Source organism: Squalius cephalus (assembly GCF_949319135.1).
Source record: "Squalius cephalus genome assembly, chromosome: 24".
NCBI classification, from domain to species: Eukaryota; Metazoa; Chordata; class Actinopteri; order Cypriniformes; family Leuciscidae; genus Squalius; species Squalius cephalus.
In genome coordinates this window covers 19,267,691-19,292,265 of record NC_137145.1, presented here as the reverse complement: position 1 = coordinate 19,292,265, position 24,575 = coordinate 19,267,691, and the positions used below count along the sequence as shown (strand labels likewise).

The 24,575-nt window shown below is 42.0% G+C and overlaps 1 protein-coding gene across 1 annotated transcript in view; it reads left to right on the top strand.

The window, feature by feature from the left end:
• lrrtm4l1 (leucine rich repeat transmembrane neuronal 4 like 1) overlaps positions 1-24,575 on the top strand; it is a 57,896-nt gene that overhangs the window by 6,507 nt on the left and 26,814 nt on the right. Inside the window, exon 2 of the mRNA XM_079860517.1 lies at positions 4,815-6,457. Within this exon, the coding sequence (XP_079716643.1) occupies positions 4,815-6,457 (1,643 nt within the window). The remainder of the gene's footprint in view (positions 1-4,814; positions 6,458-24,575) is intronic.

Sequence of the window (24,575 nt, the reverse complement as noted above, 5' to 3'; positions counted from 1 at the left end):
GGTACCAAACGTGTACATATTAGTACCTAAATGGTACATATTAGAACCCTTTTGAAGGGTACTGTCCCAGTGACAGCTTTTGTACCTTTTTTTCTGAGAGTGTGTGTGTGTATATATATATATATATATATATATATATATATATATATATATATATATATATATATATATATATATATATATATATATATACAGTATATAGGCTATATACGCTGCCTGTCTTAAACCAGTATTCAAGAACTAGTGTTATGAAATGTTTCAGGAGTCTCATTACTGGGAATTGACTGTTTAGTCATGTAAAGCTGTATTTTTACTTTAAATAGGACCACGTCATGCTCAAGAGTGCATCCTATAGAGAATCTAACAACTTGAGGACTTAAACACATCTTGCATTGGCTATGAGTCATAGTTCATCTTACTTGAGGGAAAGTTTGGATTTGTAGAGAAAATGACCATTATTTTACATTCCAAGAATAGGCACATTTGCATTTCCTGTGGCCATGTTGCTCTCACGTAAGCCATTAATGTAATATTTCACATATCAGTGTTCCTCTCAAAGTTTAGTTTAGAGAAATAGAAGTTTTAATATGGAAAGTGCAGTTTTTTTTATTAAACATTTGCTCAGTCTATCATGAAGTGATATTAAAATGAGTGTTGACTTGACAGCTGAGCTTGATGCAAGCAGCGGGATATCAGTTATATTTAAAGATTTAGTCTAGTGAAACCAATATTAATAGGCACACTTATGAGTTAAAACCATTTAATTCCATTCTGCTTCAAATGTTGATGTTTTATCCAGGTTTTGCCATTATCTTGGCACTTTGGGTAATAGCCTTAAATTCACCAAATCATTTATATAAAATATCAGCTTGTCATTGTGCCAAGGAATACAGCAGCTGACTCTGCTGTATGTGCCAGCATCTTCCCCAGCTATTTGAAAGGGGTCTGCCACAGTTGTACAAAGTTAAATGAGTGGCTTTTAAATGAACTAACCTTGGGTGAGTTATGGCGCATGGGCCTTCAAAGTATTTTAATTTGCGGAGTAAAAAAGTCTTGTCCGGATCGATTTTTATCAGCAGTAATACTCACAGGTGGCACACTTGCCACCACGGCCTTCCTTAGATCTCTGATTCATTCTACACTACATCATTTGCAGTCAAATACTACTGTGCTGCTGCATTTGTAAGTGGCATGTTAGTAATTATCTTGGTTTGAGTTGAATCAAATACATTCTGAGTCTAAATTTTGGTGAGGAGCATTGTAAATATTTAAACTCGATTGCAATTGATTGGCACTGCCTTGGTAGATAAGGATCCTACATTAGAGAGTTACTGCTATCATCTGCCAGTAGCTGGCAGTTTGTTGGTTTGAATATCAAATATTGCACCTGGACCAATTTGCTGCAGAATATAAAATGGAGACCAAGATGGGGTTGGCGATGTAAGCAAATAATTATGTGAAGATATTAGTAAAAAAGAATTGGTCTCGCAATATGTATCACAATAATAAATATATACATTTATCAATCAATCAATAATTTATTTCTAGAGCACGTTTAAAACACAACCAAAGTTGACCAAAGTGCTTTACAAAGATGCAAATGATCATTTTTTTAATGGAAAAAAATTATAAAAAGAATGCTCAGATAATGTCCTTAGGAAAATTTCCTTGTGCCTGTCAGCCTATCATTCAATGAAGTGCTTTTAAACCATTCAAGCACAATTAGATGCAAAAGAGAACTCAAATTGTTATTGGCGCGCGACTGTCTGTGTGCACACACCCGAAACGCAAGCACAGAAGGCTGCATAAATGTAGTATCAGAATACTAATGTTAGACCTACCGTAAAACCTTAAAGCACTATTTATTTCATGTGTATCTGTTCTTATGTGTTTATTTGTTCTTATTTTATTACTGACTGTGTACTTGTCTTTAAAAATGTTTGAACTTTATATTAGTTAGGCTCATAGTTTTTGTTGTGGTATACATTTTTTATTGAGTTTTGTAAAATTGAAATGAAATGAAATGAAATGAAATGAAATAAAATAATGAAGTAAAATTACATGGGTCAAAAACATGGGTTTTTGGCGGGGCCAGTGGAAAAAATCCTTAGCGCTGAGCTCTGTTATATTAAAGACACAGCTAAATGTGAAATTTTGTTATAATGTGTTTATGTATTGTGAAGATTGTTTTAAGTTAGTTCAATTAACAGTTTATATATATATATATTTTACCTTAATTATATATTTTACCTTACCTTATTAACCTTATTAAATGGCTTATTATATTGTAATGATAAATTACTATAATTACTAATTTCATCCCCATATAGTGAAAAATAAATTGAATAATCATGGTCGATTACAGAAAAATGTGCAATTTATTAGCTATTTTTTTTCCCCATTTGATTGACAGCACTGCTATAAAAACATACAATTTAAATTTAGATTTAAATTTATTCTATTTAAAGAATAGCCTTTGATAACAGGGCCATGCTATTGAGCCAAACCTTGACCTTTGGTTAACAGTGCCCATTATTGTAGGATGACAGACAAACAATCAGGTAGTTCTTCTACTTTTGTACACCTTTGTACTTACAGCTTTTTTTCTTGGAACTTGAGGCTGGGTATTTTTGGACTACATTTGTATTTTTGTGCCTACAGTTTGTGGACAGTGCAGTGTGTGTTTCTACATAATCATTGTGAGGGTTAATCTATTCTTATTCATTTTACCTTTCCTGTTTCTTGCTCTTAGGACTTGCATGGACAGTGGTACAACATGACACAAACATAATGACCCTTAACAAATGTCCTTGTAGAGAGGGAAACAATATGTGTGAGTGTAATGGACTACCAGTGAAGCATACAAATCGGTAATAGTCAACAAGTCAGTTGGAAACACAGAGAGATGCGCCTGGGCAATTTTTTTCTTTTCAAAAAGCTCAGAGTACAGCTAATAGCGGTGTGATGATTTTCATAGGTAGCCATATGTTTAGTTGGAAATCTATTCCGAGTCACTGCATGCTAACAGCAATTGACAACAATGACATGTAATTATGATATTTATTGCATGGACTCTGAATTGGTTTTATCACCGGTAAGCCCTTAAAGGGGACCATTGGACAGTACTGTTGGAATATGTAATGACAGTGATCTCTCTCTCTCTTTTTTTTTTTTTTTTTTCAGCCTCCTCTGAAATTTTCTTAACAGCACCAATGGGATTATAGTTTGGTAAAACAGATTACTCTGTAGTTTGCTGTGTATGCTTGGATGGCCTCAGTCATCATTTTTTACAGTGGACAATGAGTTCATGGTACACACAGTGCAGATCTTTAACTGAATGGTTATACATTAAGACTTCAATCAATTTTTCTTTGTTCTGCATATTGCTGTATTCTTTTTTCCTGGCAAAGAAAATTCCTGTTGCACTTAAAACGTATGAGATGCAAAAGATTGTAATGAAATTGTCCATTTTGCATCATTTTTTTCTTGGCATGGATAACACAATATGAAACACATTTCAAATAGCATGGGTAATAGCTTCAGAGTAATTATGTTTGATGTAATGATTCAGCTCTAAAATGACTAATCAATTTCCACAGAACACTATAAAATATGGCATTAAAGATATTGCTGGTCATTAGTCATATCTTAAAGTTGATTAGTTCATAGGTGATAATTACTAAGCTTTAAAAATGGTCCTTAGTAAATTAATCCAAATGACTCTCTTGGGACTCCTTCTGTAATTCTAGTCTAATTCAAAAGAGAGTGCCAAAAACTAAATAACAGATTTATAGTGATTTGCCTTATGCTGTTTATAACTTTATAAACACTCTACATCATATACTGGTGATTTTTATGATGTTTCGCTAGAATATGAGATCTATATGATCTTATTCATATAGAATATGCATATGATATCTCTCATTTTCTGAGACCGATGTCAGAAACAAACCAATCAGAAGTAATAGCTTTGTGTGTGCTAATTTTTACAGGGATTGGGAAGGTTTTATTTCATGAACTGATCTATTACCGCTCAGTTTGGAGAGACAGACAAACCACAAATTCCAACTATGCAGTCAACCAATCCTGAAATAAGTAGCAAACAAAGAGGCTAAAAGACCCATAAAACAGCATGTGTTGTCTTGGGCAATACAATTTGTTTGAAAAGAAAAACAAAGAAAAAATCTGCATCTTTCATGTTTATGGTATTACTATTTTTATTTAATGTGATTTATTATTTCTTTCTTTTGTTAGTGGCCATCGAATAAGAGCTATAATGTATAGTCAGCTGGACATTATTACAAAATAAATTACTTCAGGTTCAGGGTGATACAAGTACACTGTACATTATCCCTTACTAATATCAAGGATTCTCATTAGCCACATAAATCTGCAACACTCTAAAACGGCAAATTGTTGCATGGTAAATAAAACCACCATCTTTCATTAATTACTATTACCATTAGCATTCCTATGAATGACAGTATTTCAGTCCTGGGTAATATTTTACTTGTTGAACATCAATACTAATTAAATTTCATTAAGGCTGCAAATGATTCTGCGTTTCATTTAAAAATAAAATCATTAAAAATAAAATCCGATGGTTCCCAACAGTTAAAAAAAAAAAAAAAACTTACAGAAGATAATTAGACTGTTATGTCAAAAAGATGACATCTTGACTTCACAAAAATATTGTAGGTGTGGATGGAAACAACATTTAATTATATGAGTGTTGATAACTGAATATTTAGCTTAATAAAATTGGTCTTCTTTTTAAAAATCATAAGTTGATGTTGTGCTGTTTCCTTCTTCAGGTTCTGTTGCTTGTGACAAGAGATTAGCAGGCCTCCTCCTCCTCCAAGCCTCCTCCCTGCTGCTGTTCAGTTCTGGGGAAAGGATGTGCCCCTATAGCTGTCGCTGCGAGGGAAAAATTGTCCATTGTGAGTCAGCCAGCTTCCAGGATGTCCCAGAAAATATTTCAATTAGTTGCCAAGGTCTATCCCTGCGGTACAATGACCTGCACACAATGCTCCCCTACCAGTTTGCCCATCTTAACCAGCTACTGTGGCTGTACCTGGACCACAATCAAATCACATTTGTGGATAGTCGTGCTTTTCAGGGGGTGCGGCGATTGAAGGAGTTGATCTTGAGCTCCAATAGGATTTCACAGCTCCATAGTGTAACTTTTCACGGAGTACCTAACCTTCGCAGTCTTGATCTCTCCTACAACAAGTTGCAGGAGCTGCAGCCAGGCCAGTTTTATGGTCTTCGAAAACTGCAGAATCTGCACTTACGCTCCAATGGGCTTACGACAATTCCTGTCCGGGCCTTTCTGGAGTGCAGAAGCTTGGAGTTTCTTGACTTGGGCTATAATCGGCTTCGGGTTCTAACTCGCACTGCATTCCTGGGTTTGTCTCGACTTATGGAACTCCACCTGGAGCATAATCAGTTTTCAAGAATCAACTTCTTTCTCTTTCCTCGCCTTGCTAACCTTCGTGCCCTGTACCTACAGTGGAATCGTATTCGAGCTGTCAACCAAGGCCTTCCGTGGAGCTGGTATACCTTGCAGAAGCTTGATATCTCTGGCAATGAGATACAGGTACTAGATCCTGTGGTATTTCAATGCCTTCCCAATCTTCAGGTTCTCAACTTAGAGTCCAACAAACTGCCCAATGTGTCTCAGGAAGTTGTGGCTGCCTGGATCTCACTAACAACCATTAGCCTTGCAGGCAACATGTGGGATTGCGGGCCAGGCATTTGTCCTCTTGTTGTCTGGCTCAAGAATTTCAGAGGCACCAAGGACACTAGTATAATCTGCAGCAGTCCCAAGCACCTTCAAGGGGAGAAGGTCATGGAGGCTTCAAAGAACTTAATTGACTGTGATGATTATGAAATTACTGCTCAATCACCTTTGTATCTGCAGACCTTTGATCCGTATTTTGACTTTACCTCTGAACCAACTGAACCGACAATGGCTCCTACAACACCGTCTCCACCCCTGCCTTCACCTGCCTCTGAGGCACCCGTTCCTCCTCCCCACCCTCGACCGGCTCAACACCCCACCTTTCCCAGCCATGCAAATATAGATCCCAGAGACTCCCGTCAATGGACACCCTCATCTCCTGACAGCTTATTAGTGACACCAGCTCCTGAGCAAGACGTGTCTTTTCACAAAGTGGTAATGGGTGGGGTTGCACTGTTCCTCTCAGTGTCCCTTGTCCTGTCTGTAATTTATGTCTCCTGGAAACGTTACCCGGGTGCCACCCGGCTATTGCAGCAGAGTTCAGTGGGCCGAAAGCGAAGGAAAAAGAGTCAGGAGCCAGAGCAGAACCTGAGCTCCCAGCTCCAGGAATATTACATGAGCTACAGCCCCGCAGCCACGCCAGAAGCCTTGGAGGTGCTGGGTAATGGGACTGGTACCTGCACCTGCACCATATCCGGTTCCCGGGAATGTGAGGTATGACATGTGAAAGCAGCCTAAAATCAAATCAAATCAAAACAAATGAACAACTCCGGAAATAGAGGTAAATTCTTCATTGAGCATGCAGGAAATATTCACCAGAGCAAGGGTAAGCACCTTTGACTCCTTAGGTCCTTTAAAATGACTCATACAAGAGATTGTTTTATTTAGTCTACTTTCCTTGACTCCACTTTTTAAAATTTTTGGACATTTTTGGTTGATACAATAATTATTTGTATTTTGAAGCTGATAACCAGTATTGGCTGATTTTAGGTAACAGTTGGCATTTTTTGTGATTGATTGCAACACTCCCTTTAAAATTCCAGATCTCTACATGCTTATATTGTCGAACATCATATTAAATATATCTGCATTTTTTTACTTATCAGACTGATAATGATAACATTAAAGTTATATTTATTGGTTGAGACCAAAATGACTGCAGATATGTTGTGCATCCCTTATGTTGCTGTACAAGGTAAACCATAATTCAGGAGTCAATGGTTCCTTTACCAAAACTTCCCTGCACTGCCCCGTCTCACACATCTGCATCTTGGTTTTGGCCTCATTAGTTATTTCACTTGTGAAAGGCTTATTCATTTTTGTTTGTCCTCATGATTATGATTAGTATGCTTTGTGTTTGAAACGCATATATACACTTGAGATGTTAAACGGGTTTCTGAAAACATGATTTTTCAAACAGTCAAAACCATGCCTGTTGCATTGGCAATTGGTTTGCATCATTTAGCTTCTGAGAGTACAGCAATTACTTAAAAAAAAGTTGTAAAAAAAGACATCTGTCAATAATTAAAATTGCAGTCCAGTCTAATGATATATGCATCCAAAATGACTCCTCCTTCACTCTCTAATGTCATGTTTAAAAGCACCTATCTCTTTATCTGTCGAAATCTGTAATTGGTTTTTATGTAGCTCTTTTTGAAGATTTTAAAGGCTGCATTTTAATTTTGGATATATTTCATGTACCAAACAGCCACCAGACTGTGGAGACAAGAATGTTATATTTTAATCATACTGGCATGGCATCGTTGCAGCTAGGGAAATAGTATAAAGTTTTCACCAGTGTTCAGAACAGTCTTAAGTGTGAAGTGAAGTGAAGATGCGGTTTTTAACAGTCATGCAATATCCCAAGATGCGGCTCTGCTTCACTTCAGCCAGGAATAGTCAGTAAAAACGGATGTGCACCAGGCATATCTGATAAAAAAAGGGGTTATTTAGACTTAAAGGAGAAACTGTATATGGCAAGAAACCAAAATACTAAACTGGAAGTAATGTACTTGTTCAAATTAGCTAATGGAGGTAACCAAACATCACTGAATAAGAAAAGCTATTAAACTCTGTAAATATGTAGTTTGAACAATGAAGTCACTGAGTTGAATTAATGAGACAATGAAGATAGAGAATAGGACAAACAATGAGACGTGCTAATACAATACAAGACAATTCAAGTTTCCATTTAACTGATCCTTCAGATCACCTTGATAGCAGCAGGGAAGAAGGAATTCCATGGAACCCGATGATATGGATGGTTTTCATGAATTCTGAGAGCCTGGACAGCTTTGCCTTCATCCACCACCTGCAAGGGATTGGGGTTTATTCTTGAACTGAGGTACCTTTCTTGATTAAGCTAAAGCCCTGTGGCACCTCCTGTGTAGGTGCTGCAACCTTTTCTTATACAGGCAGTGTGTATTTGCTGCCCACTCTAATTTATTGATTGAGTGGACACCAGGTAGGCCTATACCACCCCAGTGTCTTCACCATTGATGGTGACACGGCTGAATGGAGTTCTTTTCCTTCCAAAGTCTCCTTACCAGTCTGTAAGAAGATTTTGAATAGAAGTGACCACTATGGAGCTATTCACATCGGATGCAAACTTTCGCCCGCTGAGAAATTTTTTTTTTTTGGAAAGGGTGTTATTTTTTTTCTCGTCCTGCAATGAAATGCGTCTACCATTAAGATGTCCGGAGCCACTGCTAGTACATATACCAGAGCAAAACCTGTGGTTGTCAGATTGCTTGAATAAATTTTCACATTCACACTTTTGTTCTATGTGAGACATGGGGCCCTATCTTGCACCCAGCGCAATTGACTTTGTACACTGACACATGTATCATTCCTATTTTGCACCCGCGCACAGCGGACTTTTCCCTCCACAGACGCACGTTGGTAAACTAGGAAATGAATTTGCGCTCCCGGGGGCGGTTCAGCGCAAAGAGGAGGCGTGTTCCGGCGCAAATGTTCCCTGGTGCTATTTTGCAGGTTTAGAAAAACAATTCCGCCACTGACCAGGAAAAACCTAGTCTAAAGTCAGTGGCGCGTTGCGCATGTTATTCCTATGCTATTTTAAGGGCGCATGCTTGACCATAATCAATGTAGCGTGTGCACAATGCGCATGCACTTTGCTTATCTCATCTACACACAGATGCAGCAGTTCTCATTTTTAGAAAACCATACATTATTACAAGGAAAAATATTAACACACAAGGGAAATCATTGTTGTGTCCATGAAGATGTGAAAAAATAGGCATAAATCTAGGCAAATTTTTATACGCCTGTTTAACCGAAGCTAATTTGGGTGGGTTTCTCCCATCCCCAATGTCACTTCTCTGTCTTTTACGGCCCTGACGAGAACGTCGGTCTCCACGGCTGTGGACCACTCCTGGCGTGCGCATGGCAAATCCGCCGTTATAATAGCAATCCGCCATGGAACAAGCATGCCTGCTCTTAAAGGGAATGTGAGATGTCGCTCTGATTGGTTTATTTCACGTTACGCCCAAACCACACCTATGAATAATGAAGCTACTTCAGACCAACCCATTTTAGATTTGCGTCGGGAGCAAGAGTAATTTATCCCGCCGGTATAATAGCAACAGCGCCCAAGACCCGCCCACAAAGTTACTTGCGTTTCGCGCTTGATACTTGCGTTTCAGATCGTTAAAATAGGGCCCATGGTCTCTAATCTGCATATATTTCTACATCTACATTCTTAAAGGGATAGTTCATCCAAAAATTGTCATCATTTACTCACCCTCATGTTGTTCCAAACATGACTTACTTCTGCTGAGCACAAAATATAGTTTGGAACAACTTTAGGGTGAGTAAATTCACCCATTCACCCAAATTCATTCATTTTTGGATGAACTATCCCTTCAACATTTTCATCACTATTTCACTATGCACTATTTCAATACTACTTGGGACTAAATTGGCCTGCTTAGTTTATAAAAGTATACATTTTAAGTAACAGTTTTAAACTTTGAATACACAACTAGTTTACATGTTTTTTTGTTTTTTTTGTACTGTACACATATACCATTAGTGAACTTATAGTAAAAGTGTACTAGTTAAATACTTGAGGCACATTTTTAAATTTATGAAAGTAGACTTTGAGGTATACTCTCAGTAAACTACTAATTTAGTAGTTTTATACTGCAAGTATACCTGTAAGTTTTATACTGTAAGTTTTATACTTAAAGTACAGTTTTATACTACTTAAAGGTATATTTCAAGTAGATTTGAAGTAAATTCCTATATACACTACCAGTGGACTACACAAAAATTCACATACTGAATTGAACATATGTTTTCCTTAAAAATCAATGTTTTCAAACAAATCGGTTTGTATTGGATGCCAAAAAACATGCAAGTTTATGGGGGAAAAGTATTTAATAGGTTACTCAAAAGAGTAAACACGACTACAAGCCAAGTATAATTAATTATACTTTTTACTTAATTAAAATTGAGCACAAGTATAGGCCAAATATACTTTTTTCTGTCAGTGCAAGTCAAATACTTAAGTGTAAGTTTAAGTATATTTCTGAGAAAAGTAGAATGAAAGTATACTTTCTTATTTTTAGTGTAGTAACTGATTAGTACACTAATAGCACACTTGAATAAATTTTAAAAAGGGCAAGTGTGAAAAGACCATTAACAGTGATGCATTTGGTGTGAAAGGGCCTTTACTTTTAGTCTAAAGAGATATCTTCTTAAGTCTTTGTCATCTTCTAGAGTTCAATGTGTTCAAGTTAAAAACATCTAATTTTGACTCATTAAGCACACAGTAACCTCAGGCAGTAAAACTTTTAAGGAATGAGCCTATGTAGAGTATCTATTTACTCTTATGATTAAAGTTATTTTGAAACATTTAAAAAGAACATATAAAGATTATAGCAATGTGTGTGGTAAAAAAAAACCTGGTTTAAATATAACGATATCACTTACCGTACCTTTCAGTAGTCTCAGTAGAAACATTTTCAATGTTTCTTTTTGTTTTTGTTACTACACTGTTTTCTACTGATGTTTAATAATACAAGAGCAGGCACCCATTCTGCTTATGCAAGCACAGTGTTGCTGTGCCAGGTTCAGAACTTTTCATTTCAGCCCATACACAGTGGAGGCCGTCCCTGTGGATGCTGGTAAGATGCACTGATCATGAGCAGGAAGCAGGTATCACAGTGTGCTGTAGCTTTTGGTCTGTAATGGAATCTGCAGCGGTGAGGAGAAAGAATGAAAGCCCAGGCAGCTCTTTGGACTTGAATGAGCTTATTCATCTGCTCCTTTCCCACAGAATGCATTAGTACGATTCAGATGTGTTGGGTCTAAACTATACATGAAAATAAAATTCATGCACTTCACAGTGCGGCTGGGGAGCATGGTTCAAATTTCTATGGAATATGTAATGTAATGCACAATCTGCCGTTCATTAGGATCATAATTAGAGGGACTGATTATGGCCATTTCGAGAATATACCCTTGCCTGCTTTTCCACGTAACAGTATTATTCAAATGTTTTTGTAAATTATTATAAAATATAAAGTGTTATTGTACCTCCAGTTCACTGTCAATTTTTTTTATTTATTTATACATAGCCTATATATATATATATATTAGTGGTGGGCATAGATTGAGCAATGATGGAGCTATAATAGACTCTTCTTATGAGCATAAAACAAAACAGCTCCTTGGAAAAAATGAAATGTAGCCTAATATTGTAGTAGTCATAAACAAAGGTCTATTTTTTGTTCAGATTTTTTATTTTATTTTATTCATAAAACCAACGTAATGTTACTTGAAAGCATTATAGCCTACTATTCCTGCCAAACTTCCATGGTTGCAGTGTTACTACAGTAAATCCATGGTAAATGTTGCAGATCTGTGGACACCGGATAGTTCATTCATGGCACAATGTTTCTTCCTGGCTTCCACGCACTGTTTGATCTGTTAATAGCGGAGAAATGTGAATGTTTCTCACTAGATCTCGCAGCAATGTTATTACTTCTGTGGCGAATTCAAATGCTTTCTTTACTGGATCTCTTAGCGCTGTGTAGTAACAGTGTCGCATGATCACGATCGGCTTGCGCTGCTTTGGTCCAAACTGATAAACAACGGTCCGTCAACCACACAATAAAGCCTGTTTTATGCTTCTGCGTCGAATCGACGGCGTACCCCCGCAGACCCCTATGTGTCGCCGCGAACCCCTCTCTGACCCCTCCGCCGTAGCTCGCCGTGCACCTCCAAAAAATTTTAACTACGCGTCGAGGCGACGCAGACCGCAAGGGCTGTGATTGGTCAGATTATACATCATTTCTGGAGTGTAGCTTTTCCGGTTTCCCCCTCCCGCGATACCGCCATTTGAAAAAGCGGAACCGGCGCACGGAACCAAAACAAACTAGCAAAGAGATTTGCGAACCACACACCCCTCTAGCGTTCTGGCGGTGAAATGCACCGCGATGCAAAGCAGCCCTACGCAGAACCATAAAACGGCCACGACGCCGTAGGAGTGACGGCGTAGCTACGCCGTGGAGTTGACGCAGAAGCATAATGAGGCCTTAAGGAGTAGCTCAGTTTCGTTCCGCTTACATTACGTTTGCCATTTGATGTCAGACAATGTTGTGGTCGCGCCAGCGTCTCTTACATTATGAGCGCGCTTGCCACGCGCGACCCGCCTACATTTTGAAATAACGAAATTTTGGTCGGCAGGAAAAATTATCCAACGAACCGTTTGGTTTGAAAATGCGTACCGAACACTGAACCGAATTCGGCTAGGTATACATCCGCGCTAAAATATCAAGGTCAAAGTCATCATAGCTTGCGTAGTATAGACCCAGCTCCCAACCCAACTTTGAGAATAGATTAACGGCGATATTTTTTTATTACCCGATAAGAGTCTTCACGTTAACACAGCACGTTAACACAGATAACGGCCCACCACTAATATATATATATATATTGTCACTATATCAGCAGAATACCTCGACTGACCAATTATAATCAAGCATTTCAGAGCATGTTAAACTACGTGGACAATTCTTTATAAATGTTGTCAAAAGTTCTCTAAAAGTTCTCAGTGCTTTAACTGCATTTACTAGAGTGTTAGGCGGTGTACTCAACCCACTATGCTTCAATATATATTGTGTGGTTAAATCAGTCCTTGGCAGGCTGTCAACCCAATAACATGCAAGGAAAGAGACATATTTTTCTCGCTCAAACTCATGGAGTGCTTAATAGGTTCTGCAAGACTTTAACACACGAACAAAAGATGCAGCTAAGTCAGTATAAATGAGCATGAGCACCTTACAAAAATGTGGCCCTGGCGTGATAAATGGGCATTTCTGATAAACAGAAAGTTCAGAATGTCTTTAACCCTTGATGACCCACTGTAGCAAAATTGCAACTCTTGTTTACAGTTTTTCTCAATTGCTTTGGCTCAATTCTCAATTTAGATTTTTTTCCCCAAAAACAATAAGTTCAGATCTCTGAACAGTTAGTTTCTCATTCACGTCAAATTAGAATTTCTTATTGATTTAAGCAAATTGCATATGTTTTGGCATGTGTGCAAAAGAGTAAGTACAATTGTCTACAGTTTGTGCAATAACTAAATGCTCGTGGCTTGTTGATCAAAACTGATGAGTTGATTATCAGTGAAATTGTGAAACTCTTCACAACTTTTAAACATTCTTTCATCATGAGCCTTCACATGCCAAACATTCTTGAAAACATAATTATGAAAAATGTCAGAAGGACTAGTCTGATCAATACCAATGATCTTCCCTGCTACGTTTTTGAAGCTCAACTTATTGTCAATGACCACAAGTTTTTATTAGTGTCAACAATTTCTATCTCCAAGCCTTTAATTGTTGTGGGGAACTCCTATAATCAGTCACCATGTCCTTTGTTTTATTAACATTGAGCTGAAGAGAAAACCGATCGCACCACGACACAAAGTCTTCCATGACAAGACCATGCTTCGGATCCTGTTCATGGAGAAGACTCACAATCACGGAGTCATCCACATATTTTATAATATAACTGTTATCATACCTACTCCGACAATCATTGGTGTACATGATAAACAAAAGAGGTGAAAGACCGCAGCCTTGAGGTGAACCAGTGGAACAATACTGAAGGTCTGAACATCAAGTCAAGTCACTTTCATTTATATAGCGCTTTTAACAATACAGATTGTTTCAAAGCAGCTTTACAGTAGTAATAGGAAATTAATGTAACAGAGATTGTTTTGGCTTTACAGCAGCTCTAGAATAAAGTTCTACCAGAAAAACTTGGGAGAATAAATACTGTAACAAGTATACATTTATTAACAGCTCAGCAAGCAAATTATGACAAGTTCTTGGCGAAGGCCCCGTCCATAGCGCGCATTCCGAGGGTACGGAATCTGCATTTCCTGCCTGAAGAAGAAGGCAGGGGGCACAGCCAACCCCCAGGGAGGTATAGGAAGGGACCATCCTGGTGGTGGTGGGGAGGATGGAGGTGAATGAAGGCGTCACCATCTGCGAACTCAGACATGTGTAAGTTTCGATCTTTTATACTACAAGTATTTAGAGCCAGATTGGATAATGAGAAGGTAATCGTTGACATAACGATTGAGTCTTCCCGGCAGAACTTACGCTAAAGCTTTCATTTCTACCAGAAAGACTTGGGAGAATAAATACAGTAACAAGTGTACATTTATTAACAGCTCAGCAAGCAAATTATGATACAAAGTTCTTTTACGTAGGGCGCGCCCGGGGCCCGCCCGCCCACCCACCCCCAAAGAATGGTAAAGAAAAGTATACCCACCAGTCGTGAATCCTGTAGTTTCTAAAACATAGAGAGAAAAAATAGTTACCGGAAAGAGTTTTATTTTATTTTATTTATTTATTTATTTATTTATTTATTTTTATACGAGACCACATGTGGGCCACCGATCATCTTTTATTTTTCTTTCATACAGGGCCACCGGCCATCTTTTGTTTTTCTTTCATACAGGGCCACCGGCCATCTTTTGTTTTTCTTTTATACTGGGCCACCGGCCATCTTTTCTTTCATACTGGGCCACCGGCCATCTTTTGTTTTTCTTTCATACTGGGCCACCTTGGCCATTTTTTTTGCATTAGGCCATTTTTTTCGCATTAGGCCATTTTTTTCGCCAGTAGTTGCATAGGGATTTACCTGAATCGTTACTGAAGAGCTTGCTGTTGCTGTAAGATTCTAAAGCAGAGGAAGACCATCTGCCCAGGATCTTGATAGCTGAAGTAGAACACCACGTTCAGCCACTGTAGTGGCTGCCCTGATCCTGAAGGAGTGACTAGTATACTGGGAGGGAGATAGACTGCAGCTTTAGAGGACAGTAGCTAGATGAATCCTGAACCAGGCTTAGAGAGAGGTGCTCCGTTAGGTGGAATAAATAGGACGATGATTTATCTTTGCAATAAGACAAAGTAGAAGGCAATCTGGGGAATTGCCTTCTTTATCTGGGGAATTGCTAGAAGATATAGCTATGACTAATAAGCAAACAGAAGTAGCAGTTTTCATACAGGGCCACCGGCCATCTTTTCGATAAATTGGCATAGATTTAAAAGCGTCTGTTATGTCGGCTTTAGCTAATCAAGTGCCTTGACCAGCTAACTTAATTAACTGAATAGTATTAATGAACTGAGTTAACGTAATAACTGAATTGCTGGAATATTTCAGAGTAGCGACACCTATAGAATTTATGCAAAATGGAGAATAGGGAGGAGAAGCGAAAGGGCCAATGACATGAAATGAATAGGAGTAATTGTTTGACTGTTCAGAATTCTTTTCGAATTGGGACTCTCCCGCGGGTTGCAGGTTTGTACCGGCGTGGACAAACTGATTTTGGGTGCGGATCCTTGCAAACACTACAGATGTGAGCATATTTACAATTAGGATGTGGACAAACAGACTCATTAAAGGAAAAACGTAGAAGAACACCATTGAATTCTGCAACAGGGCGACCTCTGCTGTTTGGGGAGATTCTTACATTTTCAGCACCAGGGACAGCGCGCAGATCATGGCTAGTGAATGCTTTAGGGCAAAATGAAGCCGTGTGACCATGAGCGCTACAAATAGCACAAGCCAAAGTTTTTTGGCCTCCAAAATGACGGACGAGCAGTTCAGTGTCAGTAACTGACCAGTCTAGTCTTGAGTTATAAAGTGTAATGAAGGAAGCAGATTTCGCAGAGAATGACTTGTGGTATTCATCAAATAAAGTGCCCCCGTATCTTTGGTTGAAGTCCGCTAACATAGCTAGATAGACATCTAACTCTTCCCTTCTTTCTGGATAAACCTGGCACAAAAATGTCTCTGTAAATGCTAAAAGCAATTACAAATTCGCCAAACGTAAGATTGCGTTGCAAACGGGGATCAGAAGTTTTGTGTAGGACTGCTACGTCGCCACAGTCCACCATTTTCCTGTCAGCTGCAGGCAAAAGAAGCAGTAAAGTAGCCAATTTAATGTCCTTACCTTGGACGATGTTAGCTCTTAGATGGGGAGACACAGTTACGGCGGCGGGTGAAACAAAACGCCTACTGAAAAATTGAGCTGGAGCTGCTGTGCAGAGATTGAAGTTTGAAGAAGTTGGTGGAGCAGGAACAGCTTGAAATGGCGACTGAACCGTATATGAAGGAGCTGGCAGAGTAGCTGATGTCGAAGGCACACTCGGGTGATCACTTAGTCCGAAATGAGGAGGGAACTGTGGAATGGCTGAAAAGTTTTTGGCAGAATTTGAGCTGAGGTTAGTGAAGGAATGTTCAAAATTCGCCCATTTTTAATTCTAATCCTTTAACCGTTTGAGAGAGGCATTGAACTGCAGAGATGAGATGATGATTCATGTCGGTGGAGACGTCGATCTGCGGAGAAGATGACCATTGTGCAGGCAGCAAGGTGTCGGAGAATTAAAAACTGGTGGATTTCCCAGGGTGTTTTGGGCCAGGAGTAGCAGATCTTCTCTTGATAGACCTCGGCGTCCTTGAGAGCGCTGATCGTTATGATTGATTATTAATATTTATTTTAGCTTATTTACTACACAGTAGACCTGAAGGACTATAATGCGTTAAGAGCTCGCTCAAGTACTGGGGATCTAAACCATTTAGTGCTTTGTAAGTAGTCAGCAATATTTAAAACTTTATACAATGTTTAATAGGGAGCCAATGCAGTGTTGACAGAACGGGGCTAATATGGTCATACTTCCTGGTTCTAGTAAGAACTCTAACTGCTGCATTTTGGACCAACTGTAGTTTGTTTATTATGCGTGCAGGGCAACCACCCATAAGAGCATTACAATAATCTAGCCTTGAGGTCATGAACGCATGAACTAACGTCTCAGGTTACGACTGTAACCCTTGTTCCCTGAGAAAGGGAACGAGAACTGCGTCGAATGACACTTTGGGGGAACGCCCCTCAGCGTAGCGCCTCTGAAGTATGAATGAAACTAAGCCAATCCTGATTGGTGTTGCATCATGACGTAATGTGTGACGGCATATGCGGAAGCTACAAAAGGACGCCGGCACACAACAGAGATAGCTTCTGTGATGAAGCAAGCGCTCCCCGGCAGGGGGAGGCGTGGCGAAGGGACGCAGTTCTCGTTCCCTTTCTCAGGCAACAAGGGTTACAGTCGTAACCTGAGACGTTCCCTTTCGAGGGAACTCGAACTGCATCGAATGACACTTTGGGGAATGAGTACCCACTATGCCACAACGAGCATTGCCTGTCCTAGTGTGAAGCTGCGCACAGGCACACTTAGGACGAGAGCACAAGGGTGCCAGGTGTCGATGGAATGTCCAGGCTGTAAAATCTAATAAAAGTGTGAGGGATGGCCCATCCCACTGCATCGCAGACTTCCTGGATCGGCGCCCCTGAAAGGAGGGCCCTAGAGGACGCCATGCCTCTGGTAGAGTGAGCCCTCACAGCCAGAGGTGAAGGCAAATTGCGCCATAAATATAGCTTGGACAATCCAGTTGCTAATGGTCTGTTTGGAAGCGGGAAGTCCCTTCTTGGGGGACCCGAAACACACTAACAACTGGTCTGACTTCCGCCATGAGGAGGACCTCTGGATATATATTTTGAGAGCTCTGACAGGGCAGAGCAGGTGAAGTCTCTCCTCATCCGCCGTCACGTGAGGTGGAGGATGAAAAGCCTGCAGAACCGTAGGCCGTGCCACATTAGATGGCACCTTGGGCAAATAACCCTGCCTAGGATGAAAGGATGGCTTTGATGTTGCCTGGAGCAAACTCCAGGCACCCGTTAGATATAGAGAGCGCCTGGAGATCTCATACCCTCCTCAGAGAAGTAATGGCCAACAAGAAAGCCACCTTTAGGGAAAGGTTCTTGGCCTCAGCCGACTCCAGCGGTTCGAAGGCAAGGCAAGGCAAGTTTATTTATATAGCACATTTCATACACATAGGCAATTCAAAGTGCTTTACATAGAAGAAATTAAAGTAATAAAAAATTTAAAACAGTTTAAAAAAAATAAAAAATAAAATGAAATACAGTACAGTAAAAACAGTCGGACGAACAGTGGCATAGTGCTCATTCAGTAAATGCATAGCTAAACAGATGTGTTTTGAGTCTGGATTTGAATGTGATTACAGTAGGAGCACATCTGATCTCTTCTGGAAGCTGGTTCCAGCTGCGACTGGCATAATAGCTAAAAGCAGATTCGCCATGCTTAGAGTGAACCCTTGGTATTTCTAGCTGATATGATCCTAATGATCTGAGTGATCTGTTGGGCTTATATTCAGTGAGCATATCTGCAATGTATTGAGGTCCTAGGCCATTGAATGATTTATATACCAGTAATAATACTTTAAAATCAATCCTAAATCTAACTGGGAGCCAGTGTAAAGACATGAGGACTGGTGTGATATGTTCATATTTTCTGGTTTTGCTCAGAATCCTGGCGGCAGCGTTCTGTATGAGCTGCAACTGTCTTATGGTCTTTTTGGGAAGTCCAGTGAGGAGTCCGTTACAATAATCCACCCTGCTGGTGATGAAAACGTGCACAAGTTTCTCTAAGTCTTGTCTGGAAACAAAGCATCTAATTCTTGCAATGTTTTTCAGATGATAGTATGCTTATTTAGTTATTGCTTTGACATGACTACTGAAACTAAGGTCTGACTCTAGTGTCACACCAAGATTCCTGACTTGATTTTTAGTTGTTTGACCCCTAGAGTGAAGGTATGCGTTCACCTTGAGAACTTCATCTTTGTTTCCAAACGCAATGACTTCAGTTTTGTCTTTGTTTAATTGAAGAAAGTTTTGACACTTTTTTTTTTGACAACTGTTTACTTCATCCATGCATTGGCACAGGAAGTCAATGGGGCTATAATCGTTGGGCGATAGGGCTAAGTAGAGCTGTGTGTCATCTGCACAGCTGTGGTAAGAGATTTGGTTCTTTCTCATTATTTGGCTCATTGGGAGCATATACAGGTTGAACAGGAGTGGTGCAAGAATTGAGCCTTGAGGGACTCATGTCATGGATGTCCACTCAGACTTATGGTCTCCTATACTCACATAATAACCTCTCCCATCTAAGTATGACCTGAACCATTATAGGACTATCCCAGAAAGCCCCACCCAGTTTTCCAGCCTGTAAAGAAGTATGTTATGATCGACAGTGTCAAATGCAGCACTGAGGTCAAGTAGTACCAGCACTGATAATTTTCCTGAATCAGTATTTAAGCGAATATCGTTTATTATCTTTATGAGTGCTGTCTCTGTGCCTTCATAAATAGTACACTAGTGTTTTCATTTAAGCATCTCTTCTTGACACACACAGATCTAGCTTCAGTGGCAGGAGAGATCAATATATCAAAGAAAATACAGAAATGATCAGACAGTGCTACATCCTTAATAACAATCGATGAAATGTTTAGACCCTTACTGATAAGTAAATCTAGAGTGTGTCCACGATTGTGTGTGGGTCCATGTACATGCTGAGTCAGATCAAAAGTTTTTAAAACAGTTTTGATTTATTTTGCCATATTGTTTTCTGCATTATCTATGTGAATGTTAAAGTCTCCAGCAATGGCAAAACAGTCAAACTCTGAGGTAATGGTTGATAACAGTTCTGTAAAGTCCTCAGCAAAGGCTGGAGAGTATTTTGGAGGCCTGTAAATAATGATAAGTAAAATGGAGCACCTTTTAACCCAATACCCAGATATTCAAAAGACAGGTAATTCCCAAATGATATTTGCTTACATTGATAGATATCTTTAAAAAGAGCAGCTAGACCCCCACCTCTCTTAACAGCTCTGCAGACACTCATAAAAGTAAAGTTAGGAGGGGCTGTTTCATTGAGGATTGTAGCACTGCAGTTGCCTTCTAGCCAGGTTTCATTTAGAAGCATAAAGTCCAGGTTGTTTGTGGTTATTAAGTCGTTGACTAGAAGTGATTTATTTTTAAGTGAACGAATGTTTAAAAGAGCTAACTTGACAGTCTTACTTTTTGTCACAGCAATCTTAGTTTGACATGTAATAGGCACCAGATTAGTTGGGTTTGCTGTACGGCTATTGAAGGGGGCCTCAACCAACCCTTCGAGAACCACCGCCAGGTCCCAAGTGGGAACCCTGGTATGAGCCGCAGGTCTCATCCTCCATGCCCCACGGAAAAAACGTACGACCAAATGCTGTCTCCCCAGAGGCCCATCACTCAGAGGAGCGTGGAAAGCCGAAATGGCAGCCACGTATACCTTGAGAGTGGACGGGGTAAGACCAGCCGAGAAGCGATCTTGGAGGAACTCCAGCACTGAAGCCACTGGGCAGTTAACTGGGTCCACCTCACGCTCTCTACACCATACGGTGAAAACATTCCATTTTAGACCGTACAATTTCCTTGTGGAGGGAGCACTAGAGCTGAGTATGGTCTCTACTACTCCTGCTGACAGGCCAGCCTCTCGGTGCTGTGCCCCCTCAGGGGCCAGACCCACAGTTTCCACAGTTCGGGCCGAGGGTGAAATATTGAGCCCTCTGCCTGTGTCAGCAGGTCCCTCCTGATGGGAAGCTCCCATGGAGGGCCGTCCAGGAGTGATATTATGTCTGAGAACCATACTCGGGCCGGCCACAACGGGGCTACCAATAATAGACTGATCCCGTCGCGACGAACCCTCTCTAGAACTCCCGGGAGCAGAGCGATCGGGGGAAATGCATACAGACTCAGCCTCGGCCACGTCTGTACCATGGCATCCAACCCCAGTGGGGCTGGATGTGTGAGGGAGAACCACAGTGGACAGTGAGTCATCTCTCGAGACGCGAATAGATCCACTTCCACTGGACCGAACCTCTGACATATTGACTCCATCACCTCAGGATGGAGTCTCCATTCCCCGGGCCTCAGCCCCTGCCTCGACAGGATGTCTGCTCCCTGATTCTGATTCCCTGGGATGTATGTTGCTCTGAGAGACAACAATTTCCCCTGGGACCACAGGAGGATCTGATGCGCCAGTCTGCATAGAGGGCGAGACCTCAGACCCCCTTGATGGTTTATATAGGCCACCACCGACATATTGTCCGTCCTCACAAGGACGTGATGACCCTTGAGATCCGGCAGGAAGCTCCTCAGAGCTCGGGACACCGCCAACATTTCCAGGCAGTTTATATGCCAGGAGGAATGATGGTCCTGCCATAGACCTCTCGTAAAGCAGCCGCCCATGACCGTGCCCCAGCCTGTGAGGGAGGCGTCTGTCGAAACGGCTTTCCGCGACATGACGCTCCCAGCACGGGACCTTGGGACAGAAACCAAGCTTTCTTCCACATAGATAGGGAACGAAGGCATCTGCGCGTAACCCTGATCATGCGAAATGGGTTTCCCCTCAGGGAGAACCCCTTGGTTTTCAACCACCACTGCAAGGGCCTCATGTGCAGGAGACCGAATGGAATGATGTTGGATGCTGCTGCCATGAGCCTTAACACTCTCTGAAAATGTTTTACAGTGATGGCCTGGCCTAGCTTTATCCTGGTCACCGTGGCCAGGATGGATTCGATCCGTGCAGGAGACAATTGTGCTCGCATCGTGACCGAATCCCACACCACTCCCAGGAACGTGGTTCTCTGGGCTGGTGCCAACACGCTCTTTTTCGTGTCGAGTCTCAACCCCAGGCTCTGGATGTGGGCACGGACGACATCTCGATGCCGAACTGCCAGCTCTTGTGACTGGGCCAGAATCAGCCAGTCGTCGATATAATTGAGGACCCTGATACCCTGAAGCCTCAGCGGTGCTAGAGCTGCATCCATACATTTTGTAAATGTGCGAGGAGAGAGAGCTAGGCCGAACGGAAGAACCCGATATTGGTACGCTTCGCCCCCGAAAGCGAACCTCAGTAACTTCCTGTGAGATGGAAGGATGGAAATGTGGAAGTATGCGTCCTTCAGATCTATCGTGACAAACCAATCCTCGGATTGAATTTGGCTCATGATGATGGGAATAGTGAGCATCTTGAACCTGAATCTCCTCAGAGACCGATTCAAGTGCCTGAGATCTATTATTGTACGCAACCCCCCATCTTGGGAACTATGAAGTAGCGGCTGTAAAACTCGGACTCCCTGTCTGGAGGAGGAATATGTTCTATAGCCTCTTTTACCAGCAGAGAGTTTACTTCTTGTTCCAATACCCGACTCTGCTCTGGGTCGACTACAGTCTAGACCAGTGGTTCCCAATCCTGGTCCTGGGGACCCACAGCTCTGCACATTTTATATGTCTCCTTTATCTGACACACCCAGTTCAGTTCATAGAGCTCTTTCCTAACGAGATGATGATCTGAATCAGGTGTGTTAAATGAGGGAGACATACAAACTGTGCAGAGCTGTGGGTCCCCAGGACCAGGATTGGGAACCACTGGTCTAGACCACCCAGTTGAACTTTGGTGGGCGGGAAACGAACTGTAGTCTGTACCCCTTTTGAATAGTGCGGAGAGACCAAGGAGAAATATTTGTGAGATTTTTCCATGCATCGAAATACTCTACTAAGGGAACCAGCCTCTTGAGGCTGGCTTTGGGTATTAATCGGGATTCGTTCTTGGCCCCCTGAAGCGGATCTCCGGCAGGGTTTGAGCGAAAACGATTCTCGATGTGCGGACGCGAGTGCTGCCTGGCCGGAAGCCTGTGGGGCGGACAGTGCAGGGCGCGTTCGCTGAAAACCGATGCGTCCCGAAGCACACTTGACGGCGGGAAGTCGACATCGATTTCCTGCGGGCTCCGCGAAGGAGGCGACCTCGATTGCTCCCCCACGGGTGGGGCCGCCCGCAGAGGACCTAGGCTGGCTAGGACCTCTTTGTCGAAGCCTTCTTCGCCTGCAGGACGGCCCTCAGGTCGCCCTGCTTAGGCTGAGGCTTCAGCTGAGGCTTTTTCGCTGTCTGTAGGCGGAGGAGCTGGTGGATGGCTGCGGCTGCCCGCTGGGGGCAGGCTTCTTCGATTTCGAGCGGCAAGGGAGATATTGTCTGAAGGCTGCAGACTGTTTCTTCGCCTCCTGAAACCTGTCGACGACGAACAGGCCAGAAGGCGAAATCGGGGCATCAAGGAGGAAAGCCCTGTCTTTCTCCTTGATGCCCGACAGATTTAACCATAGATGTCTCTCCGAGACCACCATTGCCGCCATGGAACGGCCGATTGCACGGGCCATTTCCTTGGTGACTCGGAGAGACAGATCTGCAGCCTTCCTCAACTCCGCAATGCCTTCCGGAGTTGGACCCTTGCCCTCATCGATATCTTTGAGAAGGTCGGCCTGGTACGCTTGTAGTACTGCCATTGTATGCAGACTAGCACCAGACCCGACTCGCAGCCATATAAGCCCTGCCCACTAACGATGATGTTTCACGGCATGGTTTAGTGGGCAGCACCAGGGTTTTTAAGGATGCTGCGGACTCGGGGGCTAAATAGGTGGCAAGCGGCTGTTCCACCCGAGGCATCATCCCATAACCGTTCTCTCGCGCCCCCACGATATTACTATAATTCAACACAGGGGGGTTGGACACGCGAGTCGAGTGTGGCTTGTTCCACGATTTACACAACTCGTTGTGTAAAACGGGAAAGAACGGTAAACCCCGATGATGAGGTTGCTCTCTGTGCTGCAGGAAGCACTCGTCCAACTTGCTTTTAACTTGCGCTTCCTGCCTCTCATGTTGCCAACTGATATTAAGACGGGCCACTGCACGAGAGACAACCTCAACCAGCTCCTCATATGCGGGGACATGGGGTGGTGAGTCATCCCCAAAATCCCCGCCTTCGATGCTGAGCACGTCTACTTCCTCAGAAGCAGACAGCTCAAACATCAGGCTCTCCGCTCGTGCGGAAGAAGCCGCAGAGCGGGCTTCCGCGCGAGGAGGGAGAGCATCGGAACTGGTGGATGAATCACGAGAGTGTGCCTCGGCAGTCTCGGGATCCCCCGCTAGATCCATCTGCGAGCCCCATGAAGAGCGTTGCCGCGCTGCCTCAGCAGACGCGGGCCCGCACCACGGGGCTCGCGAGCCTGGCCATCCTCATTGAAAATGGCCAGGCGGGAGCGCAGCACACGGATTGGTAATCTCTCGCAATCCTCGCAAGCAGACCCCTCGAGAGCTGCCCTCCCAAAGGCAGTGCTGCGCTCCCAAACAGTGTACACACATTCTGTGTGTTTCGCCACCCGTAATGTAACATGGGCAGGGATGCACACACCTCGTGTAACTGCTTGTGCTCGCCATGATAATATACTGTATATATGCTTGTGACTGTTAGACAATACAACACCAAATAAGACAGACAAGAGACAGAGAGAGCTTTGCTGAAGAACAGAAAGCTATCTCTGTTGTGTGCCGGCGTCCTTTTGTAG